Genomic DNA, 14626 nt, shown 5'->3' with positions numbered 1-14626 from the left:
GTGAAGGCAAATCATCTTATTCTACCCTTAATGGTCCACATAAGTTTGCACCTTTAAAAAAATATACCATGCACAACCTGTCATTATCATTGAAGGCATCCTGCTATGTATCCTAATTCTTCCGCGATGTGAAATATGTTCTTTTAAGAGCACAATGCTAATTCAACACTCTTCATAAACTTAAAAAAAAACAAGAATTATGTACAATTTATATTCATAAAAAATTAATAAGGGTTTTCTAATGAGCCATGCTTATTAAAATACTGCAATCACAGGAATTCAAAAATATAGTTACAGTGAATTTTCATGATAAACATAATTAGTTGTGCGAGTACAAGATTCAAGTCAACGTCAAGATGTAAAATAATTATTGAGATCAGATAGACCTCATGAAAGTATTAACTTTTTAGAGAAATTCCTCATATAAAACCTGACAATGGCTTAAAATGATGATTGCTTTTAACTTAAAATCTTAATTGCTGACAAAATATAATCAGCAATCAAATTGTAAATCCTACACATGAGATAAATGGAAACATGAAAGTTTTGGAAAGCGTATCATATACTATGATAACCTAGTTTTAGATGCAAAGAGATATCCTCCAAGTTTATCCAAAAACCAAATTAAATTAAGATTCTTTACTGAATTTGCAAACATAACTCATAAATACCCTGGTTCCAACCAGCAAACTCAAATCAATGTCATCATCTACATTCAATGATCATAAATTTTAAGTTTCACTACTTTTGAAGTTTTATCATACTGCAGGAAGACATATTGATTGCTATGCAATTTACAAGTGGACCAGTTTGTTGGTCTAGCATTCTGGAGTATAGGTAATATAGCGATTAACTGTCATTTAATGTCATAAGAAATTACTGCAACAGTGTATATTCAACCTGCGTTCATTAGATATAGACATTTTGGCTGATACAAAACTTTAAAGTCATATTTAAAAGCTCCGCATTGGTTTCCCTGTAACTGATGCTGTCTTAACTCCAATTGCTCACAAAATCTGCTATCGAAATTTATAGGATAATTCACTCCCACCACCTATATTTTTATTAGCAGAATACAGAATAATTATGATGAAAAGCCAAGGATGGTTATAGAACCAAAAACAGAGGAAATATGTAGAGCTTCTAATGGATATCCCAATCTGGTTAAAGTATCATCTAATAATGCCAAAGCAGACGAGATGATATTTGATCGATGGATTAAGTCACAGAGCAATATTTGATTAAAATCTTGACTTGGTAACTAGATATAGCATAAAATATGAATGGAGGATTAAGGGTTATCAATTAATTAATTAGAATGGAGCATAATTAACATTTTCACCGATCAATTGCTAATAAAAAACTGTAGATAAATTTCAATGCTCAGTTCTAAATGTTCAGAGAGATGCAATGTCTTCTTCTGGATGGCAACTTTACTAAAAGTTGGTAGAATTCATGTGCATAATATGTTTTGATATTGAAAACCCTGGCATGACTACATAGATCTTTGGTTCATCTAGTGTTAAGAGGAATCATTCAAGGCATTGCAGAATCCATGGCAAAGGCATTTTAACATTTTTGGATTAGAAACTGTGAAAGAAGTGATTACACGTTATCCTCAATTTAAATTTCTTTAGAAAAAACTTGTTATATCTTTCATTAAGGGGCAGGATGTCAAACTACTTTGACACAGTTAATAAAAAAAAGGGCAGTTAAAATTTTAAGCTAAAATAAAATGATCCTATTATCCAAAAGAATGAGTGTCCTTTCACTGTAGCAGTTCCTTTAAATTTGATGCAAGTTTTGAGTCTTTCGGAACAGATAAGTCTATTTTTTAGTATGTTAAGCTAAATTACACGAAAATCATTTTCAAAATCGTTTTTGTATCATTAATGGTGACATTTTCATAATTTATACAAGTCTCATCTCCCTCCAGCCATGCCCAGAGGCAAATAAATTACCTTAAGAGGGCATCTGTCACAAAAAGTGGGAGTACTTTTAGGGGGTTTCAGTGAACAATTAACAAAAATACAATTGAGTATAAAAAATTTGGATAAAACTAATGCTAATAGATTAATGACAAGTCCAGTATTCCTAGTTAGCACAGAAAGACCGGAGACTACCAAACGTGTAAGGAAATGATGCAAGCAAACCATCCAATAAAATCAATGTTTGTCCATCTCAGCCACCTTGGGAACAGCCTATCCTTCACTCGGATTCTGAGCATTCTATTTCTAGTAACTCCTATGCAATTGAAATAATAACTTTTATATGCTACATACATGTATGGATGCCCATTCAGACTATTTTATGAAGTTTCTGTAGTGAAGAATTTAATGGTTTTGAATTCCTCATAAGGATACTGCATTTTTATGTTATTTTGCCAGTTTTCCACAAATTATGACTATTCACCAAAAAGTTGAACTTAACAAATATTCCAGGGCGTACATTTCCCAAAGATCCTGAGAGGAACCACATTTTGTCTTCCTGAGTGCTAGACAGGCTAATCTCTCAACCTCAACTGTAATTTGATTTATGTTATGAACATTAAATGTGCTATCAATGTACCACTGTCAACTATTTCAGAAGCATGAAATGGTTTGCAGAAAAGAAAATTAACCCAGTCAAATTCTTAAATGCCTTAACTTCATATGTATTATTAAAAAGACATTGTGCACATGAGAAAAAATGGCAAACAAGCTTCATCATATGAGACTCAATGCTAAGTCTTTTGCACAGAAGACTTATGCATAATGTCCCCTTTTTTATAATGATGGCACTGAACTCTTTAAATTTGTGAACATTTTGAGTCATGAACCAATTCACTTTGGAAGTATGTTCCCACACTTTTTCGATATGAACCCAAGTTGCAATCACTTCCTAAGTGGCTGACCCGTTTAAATGGTACACACCCAAGTATCTATTGGTATTGAGACTCTACCATGCAAATACTGCTGTGATACATGGATTGAGAATTCTGAGAGCACAATGAGTTAGAGGGAATTTATAAATATTATATGTATTTTAAAATTACCAAATCTCTGCTTAAACACATTCATTCCTTTAGTTTTAAAGAAAACAATTACATTTTTAATTTCCTTTGTTTTGATCTTCGAGATATAATTTTGAAAACCAAAATTTACTCTAACACTGGGCACTTGCACAGGATTTTAGGGTTATTTTACATTTTTACTAGAAAATGAAGACTTAATCCCCAAGCACAAGGAGTCTATTTATTATGCATCTTTATACCAAGCAAGTGAAATTTATACAATGCTTCATGGGTGTTTTAATGAGTAAGAACTCGTAAGACTCCCCGTATGGCACGAGTGCCTCTAAATTTCAAATGCAAGCTCAAATATGGTTATAGTAAAATAATCAAGGAAGTGAATATATTATGATAAAAAGAGATATCTCAGATAATTGTTCTCATCATTATGAAGATAATTTGTACACAGTACTCACAGGCAACATATGCCATACAGTAAATGATATTGATTACAGCATTATTTCCAATTGCTGATTAATCTTGAATGTACTCTAAAATCACTATTTCTATAAGAAACTATCTCTTTCACCGGGTCATGGATAGAGGGCATGCAAATGTCTCATCTAGCCAAGGTAAAGAAAATCCATTGTCTAGCATAACAAGAATACCTTCTGTCTATTTGACCAATGGCTAGGAAACTTGAAGAGGGGGCTCCTATTGCTTAAAGAATATTGATAAAAATTAGTATCTCCTACACGGCAAATTATAAGAGAATTGAACTTACAGCCATCTGCATGCAGAAGTGGAGACCACCTTCAGCAAGTCATCAAATAGAGCTACAATCAGTCCCCGTAGAGGCTTTTATACATGCATGTCTTTCATCCTAAAACCACAGTTTGGAAGGCATTGCTCCAAACAAAAACCATTTACCACAACAAAATTTGCTTGCACAGAGGGGAGGACAGCCACATCACAGATGTTGGCAAAATAACTCAACCACAATATTGATGACTCAGAAAATGAAAGTGCAACTTAAATGTGTACATATGAGCAAAAAGCTTAACTTCAAAACTGAAGATTAGCTTTAATCAGTAGAATATTAATGAATATGAAAATGATGAGAAGTCTACTGATTGCTCTCAAAAGTAAATGGATTATGTGTCACCCTGGTATGGACGCAGACATGCTTGTGTGATGTATTTTGCCAGATAGCAAGTATTTGTTGCTAGTTGAGTGTTGAGCATCGTAAAAGGAGTATTTGAGCTGGAGTTGTGCATTGTGCCTTCATCATAGAGAAAGTTGATGAGTAGGTTAGTATTAATGCATGAATCCTGGAAAGTTCCATCATATTAATTAATTTCAAATTTTATGCTGCAATAGAATGGTTGATGATAAGTAGATTATCTGCTACATTTGATCATTTTGATTTTTACTATTCTAATTCTCTAAATATTACTTGTAATTCATATTAATGACTCAATAGTTTTGCCTTGCGGAGTGTTTGCAAGCAGAGAATCTGCAGGTAAAAATTGGCATATTTTTGCATAATCAGGAACGGTCGTAATGAAGAGGATTCAAGCTTATGAACCCAAACAATATAATTTTTAAAAAAATTCCCCGCCCCCCACTATATTAATGCCAAAACACAATATATGATCAAAAATTGTTGAATGAAACTAATATTAATGCAGAATTGTTCTTCTCATAATATTTTTTATGTAGTGGCATAAGCATCAAATAATGGATTTATAGGATGAAGATTCTAATGTATTTTCTGTGTTTGGAAGACAAGCGGGGGATTGTCTGCTGATGGTCGTTGATTGTTGGTAAATATTGTATCCAGTTATATTATTTCCAGTCCTACAAATTAATACGATATAGGTTGTTTATCTTCTATTAAAGGATGAAAAGCTAGTATCTAAGATAAATTCATGCATTTATCCTTCCGGTTTCACCCCCGTTTTTCTGTATCCTTTTTGAGGTTAATACCAGCTAAAATAAATCATCTATGGCACATTTCTCTGAGCGGAAGTGTGCATGCTAGGAATTTTGTGGTTAATTTCATACCCACAGATGAAAGCATGTTTATTCATCTGACTTAGGCCAAAGAATGTTTACGAATGGCAAGAAATGTATGCAAGAAATGCATACATTACTTCAGAGTATGCATATGGAAGTGAATGCAGAAACAGACTGTAGCTCTGCTAAGCAGTTTTCTGAGAGACCTCAACTAATACATGCCATTGGCTTTCATTTTAAATGAACTATACCAGATTACTCAAAGAAGATGTTAATATTCATTTATTCATTAGGCTTGTTTAATTCAATATCCAAAATGGAGATCTCAAACCCTCAATTTCAACAGTCCTAGTTGTTAGGATTCGATGAAACATCCATGCAAACCAGTGAAATTGAAAGATTTCCTACAATTCCCCACTTTTAATTTTAAAATACACTAAACATCAAAAATAAATTTGATTTACTTTATCAGTCTATTTAAATTTCCCCATATTCATCCAAAAATTTTATTAAAGCATTTGATTTTAAGTCACTAAATAAATATAGCTAAATCATATTGGGTGATTGCCTAAGGTGTTAAAAAATTCTTTGGATGATTCTCTATATTGATGAGTAAGACATCCTTTAGTTTTTATAGCCATTTCCTATTAATAATACATAGAGCTAATGGAAGAAGCACAGGGTGGAAGGTAAGAAGATGATATTTTTGCAAACAAACTCTGAATATGCTCCCCTGAATTAATATACACACAAAGACTAACAGAAAATAAATATGGCAAAGCATTTGTTTGAATAACACTCTGTAAACATCACTGCAAATATTATTAAGGCAGAAATTTAGAGGCATTAGTCAGTGAAAGAGGGGATAATAACCACAGCTTTAGAGGGAAAATTGACAGCTAAAGAGATGAACTATTCACACATAAGTTCCCGGTGCACAACGTTTGAGGATATTGTCTAATCTTCCATAAGTAGATCCTACTTGCACTATCACCACAGAGCATTTTCTACCTGTTAAGCTTATTTGTATACCTATGTAACTTAATTTCATTATATCACAATAGAAGCTACAGGAATTATTTAAATTTTTGGGGCCTTTGGCACCTTGAAGATAAAAACCATTCACATTTACCCTCCCAGTTTCACTGATTCCTGACAATAGCCATCAAAACCATGATTTTAGTTCACCTGCTTCAAATAATACCGTAAAATATAAATACATCATTCCCTACTCTAATACCCACTACTACATACATACTATATAAGATATATGAGGGATAATGGAGTCTGTTGCACAGATGATATCACAAATTCCACACCTATCCACCATAAAAAAGTAAAGGAAAAAGATCAGCAATGGTATTCAGTGTGACAGAATTGTCTGGTTCCATAAAAAAGTTTACTCACACATCAATGTAAGCCCACATGTACATATATGTTGACCTTAGTAATCACAAAAAGAAAATTTTCTCTAAATACCCCTTCATAATTTGCAGAATGAAGTTAAAAACATAAATTCCATTTATTTTGCATTCATAGAGGAAAAGGGACTCTGTGAAGTTCTCTATCATAGTTGAACATCCTAACAAAACCCACTATCTAATGAGCAATATTGATGCAATGCCTAGAACTGCTATCACTCCCTGGGCAGGAGAAATGATAGTAACTCCCTGAGATGGATTAACATTTGATTAACTGTTGTAAACCTACAGAATTTTACAATGAGAGATATAGAAACAGTAGGATTTTGTCCGAAGCACTCTCTGGGTATCCAGCTAAGGTATTTTTCAGCAGCCAGTAACAACTCATTCTCAAATACAGAACATGAATGCTCCCTTGGCAAATATTATTGGCACTGGTGTGCACCATGAAGCAGCTTAAAACAACCGAATAGTATTAACACATTTCAATTATCCAATGATGATGCTAAAAATAATCGTAAGTGGCATCTGAAGTGCTGAGTGGCATTCATACTCGGGGGTAATTTATGAGAACTGCCTAATTCAGTGTTTCCAACACCTGACATATCATAACATTTTTTTTTTCACCATGGTCACAAATTAGAAGAAGATTCTATGTAATTGTAAGTGGTTCTACAAGTAATTAAGACGGATAAGTGCTTTCTTAGTCTTCCTGAAGTCATGAAGGCTTCATCCTTGCATAATTTCCTCTTATCTCCTTAGCTAGCTTAAAACTACGCCAAGAAAATATGCAGCAGAGGAAATGATTTTCAATTGGCTGCCAGGAGCCAGGAATATCTTATTGTCGACTTGAGCTTGAATTTTCAAGTACCCGCACATTCTTATCTTAGGGTTATCAGCGCAAACCATGCAAAATTCATTACACAGCATTTTCATCTATGAGATCTTAGTGCAGTTCAGCTGGAAATTGAATTAGAGCCTCACCTTCCAAAGCAAAGGATTATGAAGCAACCCACAAGTGGCTGATTTAGGAATGTGAGGGTGAAAATTCCCACTTGCATATGGCAACGAGATCCCAGTGTTTGTTTTGGCAGCAGAGGAAGCACACACCTCAACTTCCAGGTCAGAGGGATTTGAGGCAGCCGTTCGGCAACTAGCACGGTGGCTGCAACGACCGAGGCCAGGCCCTACACTGGCCTTGGCTCTGCTGCTGCGGGTACTCCAACCCCTCTGGAGGAAATACTGCAACAGACGCACCCCGCCACCCGCGTCAACCATCACTTGCTCAGCCAAACCATTCTCCCTACTCATATCAAGCTTCAAGTAAGCAAGCTCAGTGGCAAGATCACATTAAGCAAATTTCAAGTCAACTTCAATTCCATCCATTTAGAACATGGTTTGGGCAAACCTGTAAGCCTGCAGAAGGATTTTGAGCATCCCCTTATCTTAAAAATTCCTATTTTAAACTCAGTCCTTACTGGTTCAAATGTCTGCTTGCCAGGTGAATGACATTTGTTGGGAATTCAAGACTTCCCTACGCACAGTTTGATGAACTACTGAAGACATTAATTAGGCAATGCAGTCACATGATACTAAATTAGTGTTTTAGACTTCAGGAGGTCAGTGACATAAAAAAGGGCCTCCAACGGAGGCAATATCAATGGAGGCATCAATTGCTCATGGTCCGCAACTAAGGAAATAAAGCATTATCTACCTAAAAGCCCCACCACACCACCACATCCACATTTAAACATTAAGTTTTACTCAAAGCCTGCAGCAATATCTGTGTTAGTTATAAAAGCAATACAGCTCAGTGCATCGAGAGCAGAGCAATTTAAGCTGTATATAAAACACCGAGACATTTTTAAACCTTCAATCAAATTACAGGAGTTAATTTTATTTTCATAGTCATTAATCATAGAGAGAGCATGTTGCCAATGGGTACAGATGCATAAACTAGTACCTTGTGAAATGGCATTGACTGAACTAAGGAGTCGGTGGTTGCAGAGGCCGTTGTTGCAGACCGTGGTCGGTGGTGGTGTGGTTGGGGGGTGAGCAGGGGGGTGGGGTGGGTGGGGTGGGGGGGGTGTCAGGAGGTGGGGCGGGGGCAAGAGGTGGGGGTGTGGAAGTCGGAGATGAGTGGCGCCGCCTGAGTTACCCACACTTGTCCCGTGAGGCGAGAGGGCAGAGCTGTCTGTACTGTGCGAGTTGGGAGCTGAGGGGTTCCCATTAGAGCCTGCATAGAAACTGGACCGACGTTCTTTGCTGCTAGAATTTTTGGAGCATTGTAGACATTTAGGTAACCAAGAGTTCCTTCTTACAAATTTCCTATATTCTTTGCGAACCTACAAAAGAGGAGATACAGTAAACTGAGGCATCCAACAAAATGAGTAAACAAACTGAGATAATACCTATAAATAAACAAAACTTAAAAGAGTGATATTTTTCCTGGCATAATGAATGCCAAATAAAAGAGTTAATAAGCTCAAAGACAAAAAATCAGAATAAAATTGAAAAATAACATTAAATTTGGCAAAAACCAGTCATCTGATGTAATTTTACTTCACAGCAGTTTATTTACCACCATATGAAATCTACAATACACTCCGATGACTGTCATTTACAAAATACTATTCATTAAAGATTCTGTATGTACATAATGGCAGGTTACCCTCATAATTATTACAAGAGCATTGAAGTATGCTGAAGTCCTAACATCCTTCTTACCTTTTCATTTTGAACACAATGGAAAACAAATATAAACAGTCCCTGTAAGCTATTCAACACAGTAAATATGTAAGCCATTATAATGGATTCTTCATTTAAGTAGAGAAGGCCAAACGTCCAGGTAAGCCCCAAGAGGAACACAAGCACTATAGCTCCTCTCAGCCAAGCCCTAGAAAGACAAAAGCAAATACAATCCTCAAAACACTTGTAACTATGCCATGGTTTATGAAATTTCACTCTGCTTCATTTGTCCTTTAGCATGGTATAAAATGCAAAAGCACAGCAGTGTTACTCTTAGTCTGACTAATGCAGTATATAGCCAACTTTACAAAAGAAATAGCACTAACAAAATATAGAAATAATTCAGCATTCAACAGGGTGATCAATTGTGTGGGTTGCCAGAATCACATTTTCAAATCAAAACCCCTGGCAAAGCTAATACCAGCAATTATTACAGCTCTAATACCTATTTATGATAACAAGTTCTATTTTCCATCATCTTAAACTACATATTACAATAAAAAAAGAAATTTGTAAAGCAAATGCAGAAATCTGATAGAGCACATGAATTTTTAGTGAAGTTTTATTTCAAACGTGATATTTTCAAAGTAATGCAAAAACTACACACAAGTTTGTATTTTATATGAATTATGAAATAACAATCCTGAATTCCCAAATGTAAGCAAACAAAGCTATCATTTGAATGGAAACTAAAAAAGGGGCTTTGTTTAAGAGACAGTTTTTTATCAAATCATTAATCGTAGAAAATTTAGTGAAAAAAGTATGACCAACTTCCAAAAAAAGTAAATTGTACCAATGAGTTTGCACACCAAGGACCACATTATTATTAAAATTACAAACGGTATACCAATACTACGATATTAAATAAAAGCTGACTTTAAACAAACGAGGAATTAAGTCTTAAATAGTCACTAGCATGCTGTGGGACTAGAAAATGTAATGAAATATTAAATTTCCAGGAGATCAGCTTGTAGCATTCAACCTAATGAGGAAAAATTTTAACCTCCAATTAAGACATCAGTGTCAAATACAACCATTTACCATATTTAAGCTACACAAAGAAGAAGCCCCTAGGAAGAAAGAAACGTAATTTTTAGTGTGTATTATGATGTAACAGTATATATGCAGCAACAATGTTCAAACTGAAAAGGGAATATTAATGCAAATAATCCATTACTTTTGCAAACATTTATAGACTAAACTGACAATAATAATTCTTTCTTCAATTTACAATAATCACAAATTATGACAGAATATGACCAAAACAGCTCTCTTGATCCCTAGAGAAGAAAGAGAAGGTTAGTCTTGAAGCATTTCACTGAATTAAGCTCATGCTTGCTCTGAATGTATGCTTTCGACTGCTAACATCACACAAGTGACACCTTTCTGCCAATTTTATTCCCATATGAACAAACTAAAGGCTTCACAGCACACAAACACATACCTTTTTCATGGATCAATAAGAATATGAGAGAGAAATTGGGGATGCATTCCATTCTGTCACTAGGGAATAAAAGACTGGGAGAGCAAAAAATGCCCTGCATAGAGAATAAGAAAAGCGCTTCCAACTAGGGCAGCAGCAGCAGCAAAACAGACCTAATCATCATCAACTAATTAAGTTTAAAAATGCAAAATTACTCAGTTGCAGCAATGGATGCTGGCACTGACTGATGAAGGTAGTCAATTAAATAAGAAGAAAGCAACCAATTTCTATTGGGTTTCAGAGTGTACACTTAAAAAAAATTGAAAACCCAGGCTCAAAATAATCTAACAGAAGGAAGAACCAGGTATGACATCCCCATTTAAGACTAAACAACAACATGGTATTTCCGAGCTCTGCAAGAGATTATTGACATTCACTTTCCACGTCAATTGTGGTCCAATTATACTGAATGGCAAATTCTTTCTCTACAGAATGGGAGATAATATTAAATAGTTGGGTTCATTCGATTAATTTCGAATACAGGATGAGGATAACAAAATTAACAAGATGGCATAATATCGTTGTCCAGCTGCAACTAAATTTGTAACACCTGAAATTCTCTTCTCTTTCTATTCTACTCATCCTCATGTCTGAAAGTACACTGTTTGTTTGATTTGTTCATGGAATCTAGTGTTATACCTCAAATATATTTTCACCATTCCCAAATTGGCTTTGTTTAACACTGACTGCTAGCCAATGTGGGGTCAATAATTTCAGTTAGTCTTTTGAATTGCCTTCATATTCCTAAGGGTGATAGTACTGAAAAAATAATTAGTGAGAAAAGGCAAAATAATTTTGAGTGAATATAATTTGACCTATATAAAGCCATCGGATCTGATATTAATGCTTCAAAACATACCTAATTCGCTAACTCCTTGGTGCCTTGCATCAACAGTAGGCTAATGATTGCATTTGCTTTTTGTCCACTTTTCTATCTTAATTCTTACAAAACATAACTTATTAGTATTTTCCAGCCCATATGTGGAGTTATCATTTTTAAGTAATTATTACTGAGAAATGACTAAGATGTACATCATTGTGTACTGATCATTATGTACATAACATTGTAAATTACAGTAATTAATGCTGATTTGTTTTGTTTCAGGTAACTGTAGATTGACGTAACTCACAGTGTGGAAAAGATAAGAGGCTCACAAAGTGATTTAAGTCCTTCATTTGAAAGTACAGTGCCCAGCATCTCCACAGTGAAATGGTGGCTGTTAGTAGCAGTAGTATTTTTTATGCGAGGCAACTGAGAGCTATGGTCATTTGCGCTATTAGGGATGGATAGGAATGGAGGAAGGATGGAGAGAAACCTGGCATCGGCATTAGCCTACTCTTATCGAAAGGTGCCAAGGGGTCCGCAGTTTAATGTCACATCCAACTGATGGTGTACTCGCTCGAAGTACTCTCCACAAAGCACCTCAAGTAGGTATTCGAATACCACTGAAAAATATCTGTCATCTCCAGGATTCAAACCTGGGCCCTCTGGGAGGGTAGCCAGTTTTCGAACTGGCCAAAAGTAACTCAAATATGATCAAAAAAGTGAAAAACCATCACTCATGGACGTTAATACAGTCACATGGTAGAAAGTGGAGAACTTGATACTATTAGACCAAAGAGCAATCATCCAATGATCTCAAATGAGACATCTTAGCAATGGCAATGCGTGGAAGTATTCATGAAGAACTGCACATGACAAAGGTGTCGGCACGGTGGGTTCCATGACTACTGAGTACTTTTCAGAAGAAAATACAGCACAACTTGCAATCGTGATCATGGCATGAACAGCAATCAAAATGATGGGGCTTTGAAATTTATCCACATCTGCCCTATTCTCCTGATCTCACCTCAAGTGATTTTTTCTTGTCCCCAAAACTCAAAAAACTATGGTGGGGTCAAAAATTTGACAACACCAATGACATTATTCAAGAGGTAAAACAATGAATTTCGATGTAATCTGCTGACTTCTATAATGATAGCCTTCAAAAGATCATGAAATTCTAGGAGAAATGTATCACTCTGGATGTTGACAATGTAGAGTCTAAAGAATAATAAATAAAAATTAAGTTTCTATCTAAATTATATTTCAGTAATAATTAAAAGTTTATGATACCCCCAAGTACATTAGCCAGAAATTGCATATAATATGACCCTCTGTAACAAATACCAACAATGCCACGTACATAATAATACCTAGAAAATTTTTGGTGGCACTGTGTTGTCCTAATATCTCATTGATTAAACAGCTCTACATTTAAACACAAAGATTTTATTACAATCTTCTAACATAGCGTCTACTTCTACCCAATACCTCTATCAAGGCAAAATTATACATTTTAAAAATTAATATATACTTTTAAAGATAAAACATTCATTACATTCAATGCAACAAATTTAATAATATGCAGCACAATGTTTCAAAATAATTAAAAAATCTAAAAAAAACTTCCACCACACAGAATTAACACAAATCCAAACAAAACAAGATGAGGAATGAGACTATTTCACCCTGGTGGCCTATAGTCAAGAGTCATATTTTCAAGCATCAATATCAAAAATTATGAATTTCTTTAGTTCTCTAAAATATTTTTACAGGTTAAAAGATTTTCTTCTTCACTTTTGGAAAATTAATTAGAATCCTAGTACTACTATACTTGTGAATATGAAGGCAACCAAAAACATTTATCCAGTGATGGATCCCTGTACTTATCTGGCTTTAACTATTAAAAACTTATCTTCAATCATGGGATCCCTACTCACGCATACATTTTCTGCAATCTCAAAGAAACTGCGGGAGATGCCGCAACAGTAACTTTTAACAGAGTCATCCCCTGACATGCATTCTACCGTCCAATATACATTGAACCTTGTAAAACTTAAATGTAGTTATTTGAAGACATTTAAAGGGGCAGTAATAATAAAATTAAAATATTCCTCCTGTCGGACCCACACGATTTACATGTTCAGAATTGGGATGTTATCATGGAAGACTTCTTTCTAGACACTGAGAAGAATCAACATGAACAGCCTGATTTATTTAAAATATTGAAAGGAAAAATGGCAAGGGTCATTTAATCGCCTCCAGAGCTGGGTTGTAATTATTACAGAAACGAACACACTTTTACATTGAATTTTAATTAATCACACTTAAAAGTAGATAGATCACTCCTGATATTCAATATTTTATTTATAGACCAAATTTAATTTATGGGTTGGATAAAGATTTTAAATTAGTGAAAGAGATGCCAGGAACAATATATTAAATGGCTCATTTTTCCCAAAAACATTAAGTAAAAATAAAAACTTTAAATTTCCCACTCATAATCCAATCAATTTAGTAAATAGTTACCAGCACTACCTCAATGCTGAATAATGGCTGGAGTCATTGGAATGGAACCTAAGAGGGTGCTGCAGTGAGATCGCATACCAAAATGTAGGGACCTGCAGATAACCAACACAGGCAGCAACATAAAATAGGCAATAATGGACACCTTGGATGAAGCCTATCATTATTATATCTATATCAATGAAATTTATGAAAGATGACTTTTTATGTATTGTGAAAGGAGACCATTCATTCTGACATATGCTGCACAAGAAATGATCATGACATGTATATTAGAACTAGTAGAAAATAAAGTAAAAACTTTTTTCACTCCCTAAGTTTCTAAGCAATGCATTTTTATGATTATCATTTCCCAAATTTTAGGGGCAACCAAAACTATGGATTGGTGGAACTAAAATTTAACGTACATAAATGAGAGAGGACTGAATTTTACAGAGAAAACAATTCCCTCTATTGAGTAGCAATAATTGTAACCAAATATATAAGTAATCATCCCAGCCACGTACAAAAAAATACTATCAACAAATAATCACTTAGGGAATATACTCTATTCATACTTATTCATCATCCAGCATAAATTGGTGTATGACCAAAATCCAATGCAAAAGATAGAGCCA

The 14626-nt window shown here is 34.7% G+C and overlaps 1 protein-coding gene across 6 annotated transcripts in view; it reads right to left on the bottom strand.

Moving 5' to 3' along the window:
* Cirl (Calcium-independent receptor for alpha-latrotoxin) overlaps window positions 1–14626 on the bottom strand; it is a 148371-nt gene that overhangs the window by 11308 nt on the left and 122437 nt on the right. For 3 of the 6 annotated variants that reach the window (XM_071582885.1, XM_071582887.1, XM_071582886.1), the window contains 3 exons: window positions 9157–9325; window positions 8592–8774; window positions 7414–7671 (listed from right to left, as the gene is read on the bottom strand). In XM_071582885.1, the coding sequence (XP_071438986.1) occupies window positions 7414–7671; window positions 8592–8774; window positions 9157–9325 (610 nt within the window). The remainder of the gene's footprint in view (window positions 1–7413; window positions 7672–8591; window positions 8775–9156; window positions 9326–14626) is intronic. The other 3 variants (XM_071582888.1, XM_071582889.1, XM_071582891.1) reach the window with 3 other exon arrangements.

This window comes from Hetaerina americana, unplaced genomic scaffold (assembly GCF_022747635.1).
Source record: "Hetaerina americana unplaced genomic scaffold, ioHetAmer1.1.p SCAF_12, whole genome shotgun sequence".
Lineage (NCBI taxonomy): Eukaryota > Metazoa > Arthropoda > Insecta > Odonata > Calopterygidae > Hetaerina > Hetaerina americana.
The sequence above is the reverse complement of the archived record's forward strand: the minus strand, read 5'-3'. Positions and strand labels throughout refer to the sequence as shown.